Source organism: Lycium barbarum, chromosome 10 (genome assembly GCF_019175385.1).
Source record: "Lycium barbarum isolate Lr01 chromosome 10, ASM1917538v2, whole genome shotgun sequence".
Lineage (NCBI taxonomy): Eukaryota > Viridiplantae > Streptophyta > Magnoliopsida > Solanales > Solanaceae > Lycium > Lycium barbarum.
In genome coordinates, this window is record NC_083346.1 from 5,484,728 (window position 1) to 5,506,480 (window position 21,753).

At 30.7% G+C, this 21,753-nt stretch overlaps 1 protein-coding gene across 1 annotated transcript; it reads left to right on the forward strand.

Annotated features, from left to right (window-relative positions):
* The first annotated feature begins 18,036 nt into the window (after positions 1-18,036).
* LOC132614405 (protein MIZU-KUSSEI 1-like) lies at positions 18,037-19,202 on the forward strand. The gene has a single exon (XM_060328854.1). The coding sequence runs from the start codon at positions 18,110-18,112 to the stop codon at positions 18,812-18,814; it is 705 nt and encodes a 234-aa protein (XP_060184837.1). The 5' UTR covers positions 18,037-18,109; the 3' UTR covers positions 18,815-19,202.
* Positions 19,203-21,753: the final 2,551 nt, after the last annotated feature.

Sequence of the window (21,753 nt, forward strand, 5' to 3'; positions counted from 1 at the left end):
CATATTAATTGGTATGTAGTCTCATTGGACTTGTAGAACGATTTGGAAATGACTAATTAATGCTAAGGGTAAAACAAGAAAAAAAAAGTTTGTCTTTTCTTGGTATGCTAAAGTGGACAAGTAAAAGTGAAAATTTATTTTTAATATAATGAACAAGTAAAAATTAACGGAGGGAATATATTGTTAAAAATGGCAACTATTTAAGGTAATTCACTGCTTACTTTTTATGAATGGAAGCCAAGCGTAGCCAGAAATATTTAATTCATGAGTTTTGGACATAATTTTTGTGCATACTGGTTCTGGAAAGATTATTTCTAGATATTAGATTATATTTTACCACAAATACAGAGTTTGAATCAAAATTATTGGGTTGTGACAAACTCATACCTGTACTGATCCTGCGTGTAAGGACAACTCCATTGTCATGAGCGTAGAATTGAACTGTAATGTCACAAGTTTAAATGAATTTGGTGATTTTAATTTCTTTATACCTTCTTCTCAAATTAATTGTCCTAATTTAACTAGATAATAATTTTAAACCAAAATAATGTGTAATTTACTAAAATGCTTTTAAATGTTATAAACTAACTCGTAACACATGTTACAATGTTAGAATTAGAAAATTACTACATTCAGAAACAGATTTAAAAGGAAAGTTAAATACTTAAGAAGGAGGGAGTATTTACTTTCTACTTCGTGACATCAAAATTGCTGTGTTAAGTTCTCATATATGCTATTAACCGTAATTAGGAGGAGATTACCACCTTGCAACACTATAAAAGTATGAAAATCACATTGGTTTACGATTTAAAAAAAAAGTTTTAAGTTATATATAGTGTTGGTGTGTAATTTTTTTTTTTTTAATCACCCAAAGAATATCTACCTGTGAGATTTGTAATAAAGTAAGCCTCTTTGTGGAATAAAGAGGTTTTGGGATCTTGATTTCCATCCTATTTTGCAAATTGAATCGGTTAAAACGGTTATCAAATGAATTATATTGTAATTATTATTGAAACAATCAAAAATGGCTACTTAACAAGGGGATTCACCGCGACTATTGACTATTGCTCGAAAAAATAGCTATTAGATGGGTGATGAATCACCAAATTTGATTTTTTCTTTTATGAAGGCGAATTTCATTTTAAAACTGTTTATATTGTCGTCTCCATGACTTTTCCTTTTTTGGGCTGCTCCTCAAGCCTTCGATTGCTGATCTTCGCTTGCCAAAATATATATTTTTTCCGTTAATTTATGTAAATGTGTTTAACTAGACATAGAGTGTAAGAATGAATAAAGACTTTCAAATTTTGTGATCTATAATATGTCATAGATACTTGTGTAACTAAAAATCTTCTCATTAAGGGTAAATTGAAAGTTTCAATTTAAATTGTTACTAAATATAAAAAAGATGTCATTCTTTAAAAGAAAAGTATCACATAAATTGAGATAGGATTATAATTTTTGCATCATTCTTTCAACGAGTCAAGATATAATAGATTTTTTTTTCTTAATTGAAAATGTCATTTTCTTATGAAGATTGTTGGCGACGCAGGTTAATTATGCCGACCTACTTTCTTATATTCCTCTGGTGCTTCTATTTGTCTTTTTTGAATAATTGTGTAAGCAAAAGGATAAGAAACTCTGACTTTTCTGCTTTTTTAACTTAGAAAATAACCGTTCAAGATAATCATATAGACTTAACTTATTTTGTTGATCCATCCCAAAAAGATATGATTTTCTGCTTTTAACTTTAGAAAATAACCGTTCAAAATAATCATATAGATTAACAAGAAAATAACCGTTCAAAATAATCATATAGACTAACTTATTTTGTTGATCTGTCCCAAAAAAATAAACGAAAGAAATTCCTTTTACTTTTCTTTCTTCGAATATCTTTTTAACTTATTTTGTTGATCTATCCCAAAAAGATAAGACTTTTCTGCTTTTAACTTTAGAAAATAACCGTTCAAAATAATCATATAGACTAACAAGAAAATAACCGTTCAAAATAATCATATAGACTAACTTATTTTGTTGATCTGTCCCAAAAAGATGAAACGAAAGAAATTCCGTTTACTTTTCTTTCTTTGAATATCTTTTTTAATTATAACGGAAAAGGTCCAAAAATACCCCTAACGTATGGGAAATGGCTCACAAATACCCTCCATCTATCTATTGGTCCAAAAATACCCTCCATCCACCTATTTGGTCCAAAAATACCCCCAACCTATTTTTTTGGCTCAAGAATACCCCTCAAACTAACATCCTAATTTTGATAGTATTTTTTCAATTTTAAAATGCCACGTGGCTTGTTTTGATTGGACACATATATTATTTAATTTAAAAATTAAACCCCACCCATTTAATCTAACCCATTTTGTAACAAGTTGAAGCGAAATGCAACAATTTTTTTTTTTTTTTTTTTTTTTGCATTTCGTGAATTAATCAACGAAATATGTTTTTTTTTTGTTTTTTTTTTTTTTACATTTCGTGAATAAAAAAACGAAATAGGAAAGTATAATTTTTTTTTTTTTGCATTTCGTGTATTAAAAAACGAAATAGGATAATTTTTTTTTTAATTTCGTTCATATAAAAACGAAATTGGAATATATATATATATATATATATATATATATATATATTGCATTTCGTTGGTATATCTACGGAATAGTAATTTTTTTTTTGTATTTCGTTTATTAAAAAACTAAATATGAAAATATTTTTTTTTGTATTTTTGTATTTCGTTTATACAAAAAAAAATAGGAAAATAATTTTATTTTCATTTCGTTTATATAAAAACGAAATAGGAATACATACATACACACACACACACACACACACACACACACACACACACACAGATATATATATATATATATATATTTCATATACCAATGAAATAGGATAAATATATATATATTTTTTGTATTTCATTTATATAAAAACGAAATAGGAAAATAATTTTTTTTTTCGTTTGAGGGGTATTCTTGAACCAAAAAAATAGGTTGGGGGTATTTTTGGACCAAATAGGTGGATGGAAGGGTATTTTTGGACCAATAGATGGATGGGAGTATTTGTGAGCCATTTTCCATACGTTAGGGGTATTTTTGGACCTTTTCCGTAATTATAATAGTAGCTCTTCACTTTAAGATGAAGATATATTTGTTTATCACATAGTAGGCGGGCTCAAGAATTTCTATAGTTTTAAAGCGGGGGCGTTTTATTTAATACCGGGTGAGACATAAGCTTCAAGGCATGGGGCGTAAGCTCTATGGATCTTTAATTTTTAAAAAATTTTAATGTAGTAAAATAATAGAATAACACAAAATTATAAAAAATGGGTGAAAATCATTTACACCCCCCAACTTTGCTTTGAAAATGAAACCACCCTCTCAACTTTGAACAATAGACACTCTCCCCCTTTATCCTATGCAACGACTAATTCACCCTTATTTTTTTCAATCCTCCATTTATGTAATACTCCAAGTATATATACAGCCTCCACCTGAAATCTAGGTATTTATAGATTCTTATTTTAAGTTTATTAACATTATAAGTAGAATAATACTTTTATGAATTTATAACAAAAATATAATGCTATTTTTTATGATTGTTATTTCAACATTATATGCAGTAAGTATGTATATATGTATGTATATGCGTGTGTGTATATTTAAGTTTGACTTCTCTCTTATTCTCTATTGTTTATATAATTAAACAAGTTTTGGTTGTCTCGAATGGAATATTTCTTAAATTATAATAAAATTCATTTACAATATAAATAAATAAATTTTAAAAATTTACCTCTATTTTTTTAATTGTTTTTGCATTACCTACATAGAAATATATTTATAAAGTTATTATGACCTGTTATTTTTCACTTGTATAAATAAATATTAAAGTTTTGATTATTTTTAATAAAATTAATTTTTTGTTTATTCTGCTAATTTATTTTATTATAGAACATCATTAATTTACATACTCAATTAGTATTTCTCACTTTTTACTTTGCCTAGAAGATAATATTAATTTTTTATAAGAAATTTGTTACATAAATGAAAAAATGAAAAATACCATGATTTTGAAGAAGTAAAAAAAGAAAACATAAGTTAATAATGTAAGGATAAAATAGGCATTTCAAAAAGTCAATTAGGATAAAGGGGGGAGAATGTCTGTTGTTCAAAATTGAGGGGGGAGTTTAATTTTTAAAGCAATATAATTTGTGTAAGAACCCTACTTTTAACTAGGGAATTTAACATATAATTTGTGTAAGAACTCTTAGGCGAGCCCCGAGTGTTGGGTATTAGGTGTGTTTAAGGCGTACAGTTGGGCGCTTAGGGCGTAAGCCTCACAGAACTAAGCCCCACACGTAAGCTCTAAGGTGTTTTGCCAAGCCTCCGCCCCCGAATGATCCCCGAGGCGAGTCCCCAAAACTGCCTTTTAAAACACTTATCTAATGCTAATACTAATACCTATACAAAAAAAAAAAAAAAAAAAGATAATCTAATACTGGTTAAATTGTTAAATTATCGCTTGAGAAGCTTATGTACATGCTAATAAAATGAAGATTCAGTGTTCTTGCCTTTCAAAAATCTTGGAAGAGTAATATTCTAGATGATTAAATTGGAAAATTACAAAAAACTACTGAAGTATAATTTATTCAAGATGCTAATTTAATACTCGCTGTTTCAGAAATCTAAGATAATAGGTATGAAGTATCACTGCACCAATTAATTGATTTCACGATAGTTTGGATTTTTGTACACAATATTGTTTTAAAACAAAAGTTATATATAATGATATATGGATCGAACGGAAAGCATCAAATACATTCATACTACGATCTTATATACATGTATAATAAATAATGACGTATTGAGCAATGAGACAACGTTGGTGACATAAAATTAGAAATACATGGAAATATATCTAGCAAACCACAAACAAAGATAAAGTCATATTTGTTTACCCCGAAATTGCGAAACCAATTGAATTTGTACGCGAGTATAGGATATGTGCTTGGATCTTGATATATATATTTGATAGCGGAAAATAAGCGTGTGAGTATTTGGTAATAAAACGGCTAGTAACGGTGATTTGCTTAATTTGCTACGGACATGAACGTTTAGAAGCCATGTTGAATACTTAATGGAAGAAACACAACGTAAATGGAAACAAACGGCCTTGGCCGGATCAGATATTGAGAGAGAGATTGCATATATATTTTTCTATTACAAGTGTTCTTGGAAAATGAAGAAGCCAACCCCCTTAAAGGAAGGGGACATGCCCTATTTATAGTGGCACTCCCATGGTTCTCATACAATATGAGTTAACAAAATAATAATAAAAAGGACTGCTCTGCACGGATTTAGTGGGATTAGACTGACGGCGCCGTCTGACACACGCATGGTAGGTAGTTGACCATGACTGGACGTTACTGGCGCGTGACCCGTCTGCAACGGCCACACGGACAAACGGTCACTCGAGCTAACGGTCATGCGGACCAACGGCCATGAAAGCCCGAGTCCTCGGGCTTGGCCGTTTCAATGATGCAGAGGGCAGATCAGTCGGTGCCCTTGCTCAGCTTCGGCCCAGGCACTGTTTCGGTCAAGGGCGAGTAGCCTCGGGCGCATCATTGTTCCTTCCTCCGGTTCCCGTTCCACCGAGCTCACATCCGGTTTTTACCGTATACAATATTAAAGTTTGCTACATGCTGTATTTGCCACACAAAAAATATAAAAATAAGCGATATTGGTTAACTTTTACCGTTAAACAGTAAAACTCCATCACTAATTCATTTATGAAAAATTAACTATGAAATACTAAATCATGTCAGATATGTGCTATTTATTATAAATCAACAACGAATTTGATAACTATTTTTCTTTAGTGATTTACTTTTTGGGATATCTGAAGATGAAAACATTGGCATAATGGGAAGACAAAAAAGTAGGTTATTTCAACATTTGATGCTGGCACATATACCCTACTAATTTCCTGTCACTTTTAATTGCTTACATCCTCCATTCCCCGGTCCCTTTTGGACCACATCAAGTCATCAAGATAAAAGTGATGGAATTAAAGATAAGCCAACAAATTCAAACAAGTTCATGGTGGGGTTCTAGGATGTATTATATGCTCCCTCTAATTCAAACTTTTAATATATGCGCATGAGTTCGGAATAGGAGGGTCAAAGCGTGTAGCTAATTTTCGATATGAATTCAAGCATAGATTTTTGGATTTAAAAAAAAAAAAAAACTTATGCCGAAAGTTACACTAAAAGTATTATAAATCTATAGCGGCCTATGGCAATCTGTCAATCATGGGTCTCACAGATTTGCTCATTTGGGCTTTAACCCAAAAGGCACCTCAAGGTCCTCAACAGTTGAATTCTGAATTCATCATGGTATGAATCCTAATTAATTTTCTCCTCTCATTCCGAGGTGGAATTTGTCTAAGACATCTACATCCATCCAACCTCCTTTAGATATAGATGCCAGCACTCCTTGAGCAGTGACAATCGTCAACATAATTAGTAATTTAAAATGTTTAATAAAAGTTTGAGAAAACTGTTGTCAATTTTTTTTATTTGTTTAATTCCCCAAAAAGTGTAACACGTTCACATAAATGGGACAACGATAGTAAGAAAATAAATTGGCAAGCTGAAATTGGAATTAATAAGAAAATAAAACTGGGAATGCATTTAAAAAGAACTTTGATTAAACTTCTAGGAAAGTGCATTAAGAAGAAATTGAGGTCAATCGCATATACATAATAATTGGTTATATAATTCGTTGTGTACTCTCTATTAATTATTAGTAACATCATAATAACATCACAGCATCAGCGTGGCTGACGAAAATCATATTAATATATATCTAGAATTTTCTCTAATTTGTACAAATACTCTAGATAACCGAGGTCAATATGAGAAGGCGAATTTACGTACAAGTTACTTCTACCTAAAATATTATCTTATTAGATTTGTCAGTTAAACCTTAAACGATTGTCTTTTTAATATACAAGCTAAGTCACAAGCTAGCCATTAATTTTAGTCATCACTCTTTCAGGGTGCTGTATTCTGTCCATGTTTTCATAAATGTTTAGTTGGTTAATCAGCATCAGTTGTTCAATATTTCCACTGAAATTAAAGTAGATAAGAAATAAAAGGTACATACAAATTCTAATAGCACAAGGCCTTTGAAAAAATTAAATCGCGTGAGCTGGCTTAACGTAAAATAAAGAGTATCTTATTGTGCATGTTAAGGGTCGTCATCTCCGGATTGACTTAGTCCATCAACTGGTGTTAGAGTCGATGGCTCAATGAAGCAAATATGAAAATAATAGGAAATTACGTTCATTTTACAGCACGTTAAGAGCACACTAGAATGATGGCATGGGAAGGGTTTAATGCCTTGGATCGCAATTTAGAGACACACTCTAAGGAGTGGCATATGGGTTTTGGTGATCATAGAATACTCGACTGAGATGACAGTCACAAGACGAATTTCAAATAAGCTCGTGAATTTTTGTGCTGGAATGCAATAGGAGGGAGATAAATTCTTGGGCTAGAAATTGTACAGTAGATCTCTTCCTTCGGTCCGGTTAGTCCATAGTTTTGTCCAACCATATGATACTTAGAGGTGGAGATGTTTTACTAGTTTATGAGTTAAGCCTGAGCCAACCCCTCATGTCGATATTTTCAAGTCAAGCTGATTAATATTTACCATATTTTTGAAGTTTTAACTTAATTAACAAAAATAACGTAGGTAATTGTATTAATCAGGGTAGAGTAAATGGAACTTTCAAGTTAAGGAACATTCCTACTGTATCCTTTTGTAACATGTTTCATATTTTCTAATTATTTAAAATTTTCATTTTGGGCTGCTTAAGGCCCACCATATTTTCTTCGACGGTTCAGATTTGCATTTCTTAGAACGAAAGTGGTCAAAGTTGATTAAAGTCAACGAAAACAACAAAAGTAGTATCTTGCGATCACCAAAAAAACATCATTCGAGAGTATTATTATAATACATATAACCTTTAGAAATTAATAAACTGAAAAGTCTCCCATTATATGTTTCGTACATCACTTTATTTCTAGTGGTGTTATGAAATTGGACTTCCATTAATTTTTGCAGTCAATGGTCAGAACAAAGAAGTTAATTTATGATAAACTTCACCCTCCAAAATTTGAATGAAGTTTGATAAATTCTCATTCCTGCGAGTTACAGATATGTCACAGCCCGAGCCCATGACATGACATGTATTGATCGTTTTGGCCCAATAGACCTCATGAGTTTATATCTTGGGTTATGTAGTCATCGAGTTCAAAAACGTGTGTACTATGTGAATTTGTGTTGTCTTTTAAAATTTTCACTCTCTTCTTCATTCTGATGTGAAACTCGTTTAAGGTGTAATATGCACTTCTTCAAAAGCTTGTCAGCCAAAAACCTTACGAGTCCTTCTCTTTAAGGATAATTAAAGAAAAGAAAAACTGTACTGCATGGAAGCAGAATGGAAGACTAGCAAGGTCCTAAATTGATAGTACCTCACATTTCACACCAGATACGATAAACTAGTGTACTTGTCTGTGCTTCACGCGATCGTGAAAAAAAGAAAAGAATATGAACATATGTTGATGTTATAATTTTTATAAAAGAAACAATATTTATTAACCAGCCATCTTTTCATTACTCTACAATCTGCATGATTCTTTAAATGATTTATATATAATCTTTTGACTGAAAGAATATGTTAGAAACATCAAGACCTTATATAAAACTACTCATCTAAATCAATATATGGTAACTTGAATGGGAACAAAAAAAATAAAAATTAGCATAACTGAATTTGATAACATATTAGTGAATTTTTTAAAAGATTGTTAGTTTCCAACATTCTTTGGTGTTAATTCATTAGCTAATTCATACATTTGTGTTATTTAGAGCATATACTTTTATGTCATATAGTACTATTCATTAATACTAAAATTTCAGAGATCTCATCTTTTATCTAACTATTAACAATCATACAAAATTCAATTTTTAGTTGTACATTGAGAATAGGACTAAATTTTACGGACATAATCTGTTAAACCTAAATTAGACCTTCTAGCAACAACAACAACATGCCCAGTAGAATCCACAATGTGGGGTCTGGGGAGGGTAGAGTGTACGCAAACCTTACCCCCACCTTGAAAGGTAGGGAGGCTGTTTCTGAAAGACCCCCGGCTCAAGAGAGAAAACAAGACAAAAAGTCAGACAGGGACAAGCATATCAAAAACAATATGAAAACGAGGAATAACAAAATTAGACCTTCTAGCATGCTAAAATAATGGCGATTAAATAAATAATTAACTAATTTTTGTACTTATGTTTTTCAATGTTCCTATTCTTTGACAATTTATCACATCTCCAATAACTACCTATCAAAAAAAGGAAAAAGAATTAGTTACCTACCTAAAATATTGAACAAAGAGGAGATTAAGCAAAAAAAACAAAAAAAAAAAAAAAAAAAAACAAATTATAAACGGTCAGTGTAAAAAAAAATAAAAAATTAAGCCATTTAAATATCCTGATTATAAGAAATCAGATACCTTGCATGTGCTGAAAAGGAGATTATGAAATCATTTTTTTGTTGCAAAGTCAAATTTAAAAAAAAAATACAAATTTCAAATAATTTAAATGAAACAAAGAAAAAACGTTACCAAAAAAGGACATTCATAGCAAGTGGCCGATGATAATAATGCCTTTGTCCTTCTCCTCAAATAACCCCATGGTCATCTTCTAGTCTTCTTTAATTTGATCGTCCATCATTTGGTCTTCAACTTATCCCTGCAAGAAATTAAACATCACAAAAATTGATGCATAAAAATTAGAATTGTAAGAAAATAAATTAAAATTCGACATGTTACATTCTAACTTATAATAAGATATCAAAAACTAATTCACTGAATGAGAATCATAGAAAGTAAGATCATACACGATATATATGCGAGTAAATATTGTTTATTGCATTGTAAAAGATGCACAAGAACACAATACATGGAGAATAGCCTACCCAAAAAGAAAAAAGTGAGAAGACATATACAGGATATCAATTAGCAGAAGAATAGATATCAATTAGCATAGCAATGAATTGGGTAATTAGTAGTGATAAGTGTCAACAAAAATCGGTTTTAGGCCGATGTATCAGTAAATAAATATGCTACGTGGGATGAATCAAAGGTTAATTGAATTCATTGCAAAGTGTACGTGGTATCAGTAAATGCGGATTTTACGTGGGTTGAATCAAAGGTTTAATTGAGTTTTATTGCAAAGTGTACGTGGGTTACTTCTTGCGACAGAATATTTAATGTATAAAGTATTTTTTAATCCATTTAAATAGTAAAATATGTTGAAAAATAAAGGGAAACTATTCAAAAAGGGAGAAAAAGAAAAATGTGCCTCATCACCTTATCTATGCCTAAATTTAATATATATATATGTATGATTGTTTTTTCTTCTAATTGTTAGAGACGTTTCAAATTCGTTTTTCTCCATAAATAAGGAATTTGAGAGGTTAGAAGTTGGAACAATAATAGCTATTTCATTGTGAATTTAACTCAATAGCTAATTTAGAAAGGTATGCATAATGTAGTAAGTTGAAAGTAAACAATAAATTATTCCATGAATAAGAAGAGTAAAGTATTAATTATTGAGTCATTTATTATTGTTACAATAAAATACATAAAAAGATTGGATAAAAAACAAAAAAACATAGGAAAAAGCTCAAAAAAAGGAGAAAAAAGATAATTGTGTTTCTAGATCATAGAGAGGTGTCACATCACTTTGTCTATGCCTAGCTTTATATTATAGGAAAAATTACGTGTTATAGCTACTTTTAGTACATAATTAGTGATATTAACTATCTTTTGTTTTAATTACTAATAATAACTAAATACTTTTTGAATTTAACTAATATAGCTACACAGTAATTTTCAGTTACTGGTGCACAAATACACCTAAAATTTAGCACCCCCAATTCCATATCCCCCTTTTAATGGTAACAATATTAATCACTTAATATACATTACCATTCTATCTCTTTTTTCATAAATTTTTGACTTTCTCTATTCTCACTCACTACCCATTTCAGATTTTTCATTTTTCAAGTCCCTAAAAAGTTCTCTCTCTCCTTCTATCAATCACCACCACCACCACGGGTGGCGGCCCCCCTCTCTCAATTTTTTTTTGGTTTCCATGATTTCAAGCTTTGTGGACAAATTAAACATAAGAAGGCAATTAACCTTTCCATTTTCTTTTTTTATGTGAATGATGTTCCAACTAGAATGATCAATCATTATGGTTGTGGGCTTATCTCCCAATTGTGGGCAAGTTGTAGCTGTAAATTCCAAGACTTTTGGGCTATGGACCAGTGCCCATAAATTTGGACCGAGTTACATTTGATCTGTGGCTAAGGTTTTTTTGGTGGTCTAGGATTTTTTAGGGTTTTGAGAAGATAAAAAATATATGTATTTGTATATGTTCTATGAAATTTTTGTGGTTGGTGGTGTATTTATGTAAGTTTTTCTATATTTTTGTGTATTTTGTTCAAATTAATTCCATCAGTTTATCTAGTTTCAAATACATGATTGACGAAAATACATTGTAAGTTTTCTATATATTTGTGTATTTTGTTCAAATTAATCCATCAAATACATGTATGATGCAAATTGTTACTCACACAAATACATGAGATTTAATATAAAAATACATGGGGTTTGATTGGTAACTTCAAATACATTGGTTATGCTATCAAATACATGTGTAAATCAAAACGAAATCAATATTGAAAACTTCAAATACATTACCGCTATAATACATGGGTGATGCAAATTGTTACTCACATAAATACATGAGATTTAATATAAAATACATGGGGTTTGATTGAAAACTTCAAATACATTGGTTATGCTATCAAATACATGAGTAAATCAAGAACGAAATCAATATTGAAAACTTCAAATATATTGGCTATTGAATGTTTTCAAATTTTGAATTTTTGATTTTTTATGTTTGAATGTTGAAAATTGGATGGAGGAATAGAAAAAATGGTTATGGAAAGGTAATCTAAAATCTGATTTTGTGGAAGGGTATGGTAAAAAATACCAATTAATAGCTAATTAGTTGATCCCACCGTTATGGCCTTAAATCAAGGGATATGTTTTATTTTTTACCGTGTTATTATGTATTTATAAGCATCAAATACATCCGAAAAAATACCTTAATTTGGGAAAACATAGCTACAAATGATAATTATTAAAAGGTAGCTATAAATGATAGGAAACTACCAAAAGGTAGTCATTTTGTTAATTTTATCTATATATAATACTCCCTCCGTTTCAATTTATGTGAACCCATTTGACTGGGCACGACATTTAAGAAAGAGGGAAGACTTTTGAAACTTGTGGTTCAAAATAAGTCTTGAATATTTGTGTGACTGTAAATCATTCATAAAGTGAATTTGTTTCCAAATTATAAAGAAGTCATTCATTTTGACACGCACTAAAAAGGAAATAGATTCACATAAATTGAAACAGAGGGAGTATATAGATATAGATGGGCTTAGGTCCTAATCTAGTGACACTTCATATTTCAAAGGGTCAAATGGTTTCGGATTGAGTCATTTGCACTTTTGTACCTATTTTGTGCTGGTCTTTAGTTTTTGTGCTTCAAATGGGATGGTCTTTAATTAATGGCCTTCATATTCGAACTTATGCCTAAAGGGGAATAAGTTACGCATCATAATATTCACAAGTTATGTTAACGCACTTAAAGAACTTATACCCCAGTAGGCATAAGTTTAATTTTGAAGGCCCGTCAATTTGAAAGGAAACCGTGCAATTACTAGGATTGGGATTGGATAGAACAAGGAAAAATGACATAGGGTAGCAGTGATCAAGGGATTCTAACCCTTGACCAAAAAAAGCAAAGCCTTAAGAGTTTCTTTTTTGCCACTAAACCAACAACACACTTTGTTAATGTATACCCAAGTTTTGTTTCTTATATATTTACTGAATTTTTCAATACAAATATAAGATCAACACAAATACATGGGGGCTCCCGGGAACCACCATATAGTATGCTAAATCAGCCCGTGAGGGTACCTACTTAAGACTCTTTATTATAAAATATATAGATAGTTTCCTTATTTACAAAACATAACTATATTTTATGAAACATGACGTATTTTCATATTTTTTTCGTTTTCTTTTAATTTTCTTTAAAACATAATTTTATTATTTTTTAAAAATTAAATTTTATATTAATTTTAAAAAAATCACTTTGTACTTTTTTCAAAAAATTAATTTTACAATTTTTTTTAAAATATTTTTTTTTTAGTTTTTTTTTTTAGCTCGAGGCTTACAAAATTAATTCAAATTTTTGTGTATGAAAGCTGTATGAAATGTGTATATGTCAGCGAAAATTTAATAGAATTTTCATACACAAAATTGTGAGCGGAATTTTAAGCCTTTAATATTGTATGAAAGTAGTATACAATATTTTGTAGTTGTATTAATTTTCTAGAAACCTAACATGAACTTTATACACGAAAAATGTGAGCGAAATTCTAAGTCTTGAGCGAGATATACACATTTCATACATAAAAGTTTGTGCTAATGTTTAAGCCATGACGAGATATACACATTTCATATATTTTTCATGCTCAAAATTTGAGTGAACTTTTTAAGCCTTGAGCAAGATATACACATTTCATGCACAAAAATTTTGAGCGATTATTTGAAGTCATGAATGTTGTATAAAGTTGTATACAATGTTGTTGTAGTTGTATTAATTTTATGGAAACCTAACATGAAATTTATACATGAAAATGTGAGCGAAATTCTATGCCTTGAACGAAATACAAATTTCATACACAAAATTTTGAGCGATTTTTAAGTCTTGAGCGAGACATACACATTTCATACACAAAATTTTGAGTGAATTTTTTAAGCCTTACGCAAAAGAAATTAAAAATAAAAATTAGTTTTTTTCAAAAAAATAAATTTAAAAAAACATTAATTATTTTTCTTTTAAAAAAAAAATTATATGAAAGATGAAAATTCATTATGTTCTGTAAATTAAAAAATTTCGTCATATTCGGTAAATACTTTGTATTATGTATTTATGCGTCATTCTCCAATTTCAAATTTCTTGGGCTGGATTCGAGTGGCCCATACCCAAACATTACAGACCTTCTCATCTCCTTATCTCTTTTTGGGTAGAAGATAGTCTTTCATGGATTAACCCGAAATAGTTTGATAAATTAACTTACATAGTTATCCACCCAAAAAAATAGCCGGCAAAAGTATAATATATGTGTATTTATGTGTAATTCTTAAGATTGTATCTAAACTATCCTTCTGGGGATTGATCTATTATCATTTCCTTTTTATGATGATAAAATATTTTTGATGTAATAAGCGTGGAAAACCATTTCCGCAAGGTATTTTTCTATGTTGGAATACATAAAGTTTAGGAGCATGTGATAATTCTAAATTTCTAACATATGGGACGTGGGTTGCGGGTAAGGGGCGTGGGGGTGGGTTTATTGATCGGCTATTTAATTATTGTGGGCGCACTATTTTCCAAATTTACAAAGTTAAATGAGTTAAGTAGAATGTGCTTCAAAATTTACAAAATTTAAGAAATACCACATGGAATTAAATCCAAAAAATCAAACCAATATTTTTTGAAATCGACTAAAAAAGAAAGTGTATCAATTAAATTGAAATAGAAGGAGTACCTTTGTTAAACATGAATGAATGTATTTATTTTGTGAGGGGTAAAATATTCACTAAACAAAATTGAGCGGACTCTATATCCAGGACTCCAAGCCGAGACCTCTGAACTCCAATTAAAAATGAAAAAAAATACTTACCACTCCATCACAACGATGTTTGGTAGTTGAGAATGTGTATCTGCTAGCCATATTCTGGTTATAAAAGTTTATATTAAACACATATCATTCATCTAATGCTTTACTGCAACCACTAGCCACTAGATGCGAGTAATTTTCTTTAAAGATTTTTGTAAAACAACATTGTCAACCAAGAAATGGAGTGTGTGGTTACGAAAACACGAAGTTGCAAAACTAGAGAGCAGACATTGACATGGCACATCATGTTCTGTCTCGAGACCTCTTTATATATTCTGTCTGTACAATTAATTAGAAAAATTGAAACAGGTGATCAAATTTGGGTTCCGACATGATCGAAGAAGAAACCACAAAAAATTGAACCACAACATGTGCTACCTTTTCATTTATGTATACAGCATATAGTGCATTTCACTATTTTGTCTTGTTTCTCTTCTATCTACGTATGCAACTAATTCTCACCCTGTATTTCTGCCACTATTTGAGGGAGGACCTACTTTATGCTGTTTTTTAATTAGGAGATTGGTATTAGTTGTGGAACTTGACTAATTCAGATTTTAGGGCCTAATTAATTCAAATTTAGGTTGGGAACTTTTTATACCTAGTGTTCGATAATGTAACTTTCGTTGCTTGTCCCTTTCTCTGACAACTGTTTAAAAATTGACTATTTTTAATTAATTTCTTTCGCAATCTAAGGACCTTTTAGATCACAGTCTAGATATTTTTTGAGCAAATTGAAAATATTATGAGAATATATTAGATGACGGTCAAAAATTTTATAAGTTACTTCAAACGTTAGACGACAGTCTAATAATTCATCTATAAATTCAAGAAATATATGAACAAACATTAGACCGAGTATAATGTTGTCCGAAAGAGTAGTTTTCTTAGGACTTTATTTGCACAACCTTTACGAATAGGGACTAGATCTAAAGGGTATCCTAAAATGGATGATCACCTAAATTAGCTCACTTTGGAAGCTCTTTCTTAACTTAGATTCAATATTCACTTTTTGACTCAACTAATTCAGATTCACGATGACAAATCTCACTTTAGTTTTTTTTTTTTTTTTTTTTTTTTTTTGGCTTTTTGCTGCTTCGTTGTTATTCCTTAATAAATTTTTCATGGAAATACACAAAAACACTGCTTTTATGAATTGTGATCGATCCTCAATCAAATCAATAGTGTTTACGCTTATGGAGCTAACAAATTTGACGATTAGCATTGTTTACGCGATCTGATTTATCTCATATTATATACTACTTCCACCATTTCATTTTATGCCACCGTATTCAAAGTATATGATCATCAATTAAATAAAATCCATATAAAGTTTAATAACTACGTAAAAACCTATAAGTTACAATAGTTTATTAATAGTGTAAAATATCTAAAAATCATGACAAAAACTAAATATTCATTTTTACTCTCCAAATAGTAATAGTGGGAACATAAACTGGAACAAAAAGAGTACTGGTCACTTAGGGGAAAATGCACAGCGTAAGCTATGAGTTCGGCCAAATTCATTAATTTTGGCTTAAAAAATTCACTGAATAGTACAAAAATTTAAATTTGAACCCAATTATTAGCCTTTGAGAAATATTATGAAATTAAGAAAATAACCATTTTCTGCCTACTAGTAAAAACAAAGGAATTAGCGATCGATAAATTCTGTAATTAAACAATAAAAAATTGTCTCTAATCCTATTTATTTAGTGACATATATTAGTGATATATTATTAAAAAAATTCTGTTGATTATGTGCTATTTTACGACAAGTTAACAAAAAAAGTTAATAGCGAATTCCAATTTTTTAATATCCTTCTTTTACTTCTTTCATTTTGTTTAATTCTCCTATCTTGTCATCTCCTCAAGAAAGTAGAGATAAATCTTATTAGTAAAGAAAAGAGGAAGACATTAGTGGAGAAGCCAGGCTAGAAAGCAACTCATGAAATCAAATTTTGTTTTAGTTATTTGTTGCTTTCCCATTCAATATTTCAACATGCTCCTCTTTGTCCAAAAGATAAAGTAAATAAAACTAACAATGTATTTGGATCTATTTGCTAGTGGTTAACCAACTCAGGACCCATATATTCGACAAAAAGTTCACTCTGATGTGTTATAAATTAACAATTCATTTATATTATCTATAATAAGAAGAAATATGTTGAAGAGTAGCAGTTGAACAGTTGTAAATTGGAGTTCTCTTCAGCATAATATTTTTATATAAGGACTCAATCATTTAAAGATCCGGGAAATTTGGGTTGTTATGGCTGTACGGTATTCTCTATTTTCCCAAGATATTAAATATAATTGGTATTTATTCCAAGTGCGATCCAACGAAAAAGAGAATTTTAATTCATATGGAAAAGTTTGAGATTTAAACGTCAACAATCACAAAGGAAAAAGAGGAACTCTTTTTTGGAAAATCCTTTTCGCTCCGTTATGGTGTATTTTAGTGATCACAGGTTCAATAAGACCTGGATGATCTCATTTGGCCAAATAACCCCGACAAACTTCTATGTTCCTTTCACTTCGGTAAACTTGAACTTTATATTTATCTATGTGTGTCAATTTTTTTTTTAAATGTTCATTTAAGTGAAATATATATATATTTACACACACGTCCAAGGTACTCATTGCTAGTGTTAGCAATAATTGACTCATTATTTAAGGACTATAAACTTTGTGCATCATCAGTGTACACAACTTTTACACAGATAGGTCATTTCAGAGGTAACACAATGCTTAGTCCTAGTTTTACTATAACTTGTTTCTGTAGCCAAAATTATTTCCTTTTCCAACATTAAGGAAACATATCATGTATATGAAAGCTCTCCAATAAGCCCAGGAGGAATAATATTCTTGGACAACTTTTATTGGTTTTGGACATTTGCATGATTATAGCCTAGACAAAAACAAGACAAGAACTATTACACAATCCCTCTCCAACAAAAAGAAAAATAAAGTAAGATTATTAATAGCCACGTTACAACTTCTTAGATTCCATTGGCCCCTCCTGTTTTTTGCTTTAAAAAAAAAAATACTTTCACTTATCATTTTTTTTTTATAAATATTCTTTCTTTATAACAATATTCCTTCAAACTTCTCAACTTCTCTATATAAACTGCTACCACTCTCCAAACTAATTCGTTGAACCTCCGATTATTCTATAATCACCATAAAGATGATCAGCTCATACCCCACCGCCACCGCCACTATCACCACCGTCGATTGTGAGAAACAAGTCCGTTCGTGGCGGCTCCTTCGCTCTCTCGTGGAGTTACTCATCCCAAGTTGTTACTGCAGTTTCGTTGAACCCACAGAACCTGTCCTCAGTAAAAAACCCGTTTCATCCTTCAACTACCATAGGCCATCATTTTCCTCAAACACAACAAATATTACCGGTACCATTTTCGGGTATCGTAAGGGAAAAGTTAATTTTTGTATCCAAACAAATCCTAATTCCTCTACCCCGCTTCTTCTTCTTGAACTCGCGGTTTCTACTTCTACCCTCGCGCGTGAAATGCGTGGAGGGCTACTAAGAATCGCGCTCGAGAGTTCCAATGAGGGTGGTGGAAGTGAAAGTTCTTCCCTCCTGTCTATGCCAGTATGGACTATGTATTGTAATGGGAAAAAAGTAGGGTTTGCAGTGAAGAAAAAACCTACGAAATCCGATTTACAAGTGTTGAAGCAAATGGAAAGTGTAGTTGTGGGTGCTGGCACTGTTCATGGTAAAGAAATTAATCGCGACGATGATACAATGTATCTTAGAGGAAAATTCGAGAGGGTTCATGGATCTTATGACTCGGAATCTTTTCATTTGATCGATCCTGAAGGAAGTATGGGGCAACAACTGAGCATTTTCTTTCTCCGCTCTCGTTCTAGCTGAGCTGAATTAATTTTTCTTATAACGGTGGTGTCTGAGTCAGGTTACGCAGTATATGGATGATTTAGGATTGTCTAGAGTTTCTGTTTGCAAAGTGTAATTTTTTACATTTTTTTTTTTACCTCCTAGGTTATGAGTTTTCTTTGGTGTTGCCATGCAGCACTCCATGTGTTTTTCGAGCTGCGTTTTCTTGCATGGCTTTTTTCCCCTTATTGGGATATTTGTCATGGGGTGTGTGTGTTGCAATTACCAAAGATGAATATATTTGTAAAAATAGAACAAATGGGAGGACCCTTTTAAGTTTACTTTCCTTTTCATTTCTCTAATATCTATTGTGATTATTTTTTATTTTCTGTTCACTAATCAGCTGCAACCTTTTATTCATAACTCAAATTTGGTGGGAAATTGTCCAGTTGAATATTGAGGAATTTAAATTTTTCCACGGCCATCTCTTCCTTAATGCAATTACATTTTGGAAAAAAGAAGCCAAAATGACTTTCTGTCATCTTGGAAAGAATTAAGGAGGTTTGGGGGTTTTTTTTTGGGGTGGGTGGGGGGTTGGGGGATTATGAACTCTATACACTGCCTATGTAAACAAAAATTCCACCTAAAAGATAATTCTATACATGCAACTATCCATAATAAGTGAAATTAGTTAATTATCTGAAAATAATACAGATAATTTGCAACACAAAATAAAATTATATTGATATTATAACATTTTTTACATCGTTATTAGTGTATATATATATAAGATAAATCCAGTAAGAAAAATGTCGAATGGTTCTTGCAATAGTGAGTTCATGCATGTGGTGTAAAGCTTGTTAGTAAATTGTTGGCTAAGCTTTCGTGATGGATTCACATATATTTATAAAGAGTTCAAAAAGTTTGTGCAGTGACAGTGTGTAAATTTTTATATTATCATATTAATTAAATTGACCTACAATAACAATTAACTCAAGAAGCTTGATACAGTAACGTGACAACGGAATTAATAACCTGCTATATTACAGGTCAAACATCAAAGTGTAAAGTTTTTGTTACAGTGTCAACTAATATATAAATTTAATCCATTTATAAAGAGCACTAAGTACGAAATTTGTCTGATCTTTTATAGCCGACATCTTAATTTCTGATTATCAGAAGAGAATAAAATCTCATTATGCTGCGATTAATTAGTACATATTTGACATAGCAAAAATATGATCACCAACGACCAAATTATCCTCAGATCCTTTCATATCTACGGATCAAATATATTAGTGGTAGCTAATCCAATAGTAGAAATAATATACGATTCAGTGATTCACATAGGGTCATAAAAGAATATAGACATGTTATGAGACAAAATGAAGAATAAAGATCCAATTCGGATGGCTGTATATTTGAAACATTATTAATTCAACTAATCTTGGATAATTTCTCATATGCATGGAAAATGTGACGCTTATGACGGAGGGCTGGGAGACGAGGCCTGGTGAAAGAGAAGAACCGACAGACTTTTAGACTGACAAGCTTTTGAAGAAGGAATGCACATGACATTTGGGGCGAATTCTCACATCGGAATGCGAGAGGAAATTGAAGAAAATTTTATAAGTCATAGCACAAGTTTCACAACTTCACATGGTATGCGCACTTTGGGGCTCGATGATGACACAGCACTAAGAGACAAATTCATGAGGTTGTCCGCTTTAGGCTTGAGTTGTGACATAATGTTATGAACTTATATAATATTGTATAATCTTACCTTTATTTTTCAAATTACTAATTTTACTTGTTATGAATAACTACGTAATTATATCTTCTGAGTAACGTGATAGCGTAATTTTATGCCTGTTCCGCAATGGAAAAGAAGAGAGTGAATGATATGACATAATGTTTGGGATAGTGCTCCTCTGATTTGTTTTTTTTTTTCCATGAGCTGTTTTGATTCCTTGTGTCGGTAAAATAAAACTAAAAAGAAAAGAGAGAGTGAAAAAGCTAGATTTGTCATATAGGAAGAGGGACGCATATGCTCATATCAATCAGTTTTGTCAATAATTTTCTCTATTTCATTCTTTAATTTGTTTTCCCCCCATCCTTGAATTAGTTCTTTTAATAGTATATACTTTGTGAATTGCTTAATAGACATTACACGATCTTTTTCTATTTAATTAGGCGAATAGAAGAATATTAGTATATATTTGACCGAATAAATTTAAGGCCAGAAATTAAAGAAGGAAAAGGGAGTTGAAAAGAAGATATTGTATAGCTTAATTGGTAAAATATTGTTCTAGAATATATTTTGTTTTATCAACATTGAATTTAGTCCCCTTCTTTCCCTTCAAACTATCCTGTAAAAGTAATACTTTGTGCTAATCGATTTGTGATCACTTTACACCTTGATCTTTGGGTTTATTTAATTAGTCAGATAATTCTATTTAGATTTTTAAATTTCAATAATTCTATTTAGATTTTTAAATTTCACTATATATAATTCTCCCCAAAAAGCAAGTAATTATATTTGTCGTTACTCCACTCACCAATTAACCTAACGGCTTTAAAAATTTGACCTTCTGGTAATTTGTATACTTTCAGCAATTCACGCATAGTAAAATTACTTTAATATGACTGGATTTGAACACTACATGAGAGATTTTAATGGTCTAATCATTGTAGAATGAAACGGTAAAAATTGGGAAATCTTCCTCATACGAAAGGATAATAGTAATTAGTAAGAGTTTGGCTTAAAAGAGGGAAATAAATTGGCTTGTAATAATATGATTGTTATCTTTAAACTTCTCAAACACTAATTCACTTACTGTTCTTTAGAATTAAGTCAGTCATAAAACGGAGAATATGAGTTTGAAATCAAAGGATGAATGCTTTTAATACTAGTTGTTTAACATATGAATTGCACGTGGATATCTTCATATGTATACAGTAATTTTGCATTACTTATC

What these genes read in the sequence shown, in the direction of transcription:
- LOC132614405 (XM_060328854.1), top strand. Translation starts at nt 18,110, where the DNA reads ATGATCAGCTCATACCCCACCGCCACCGCCACTATCACCACCGTCGAT.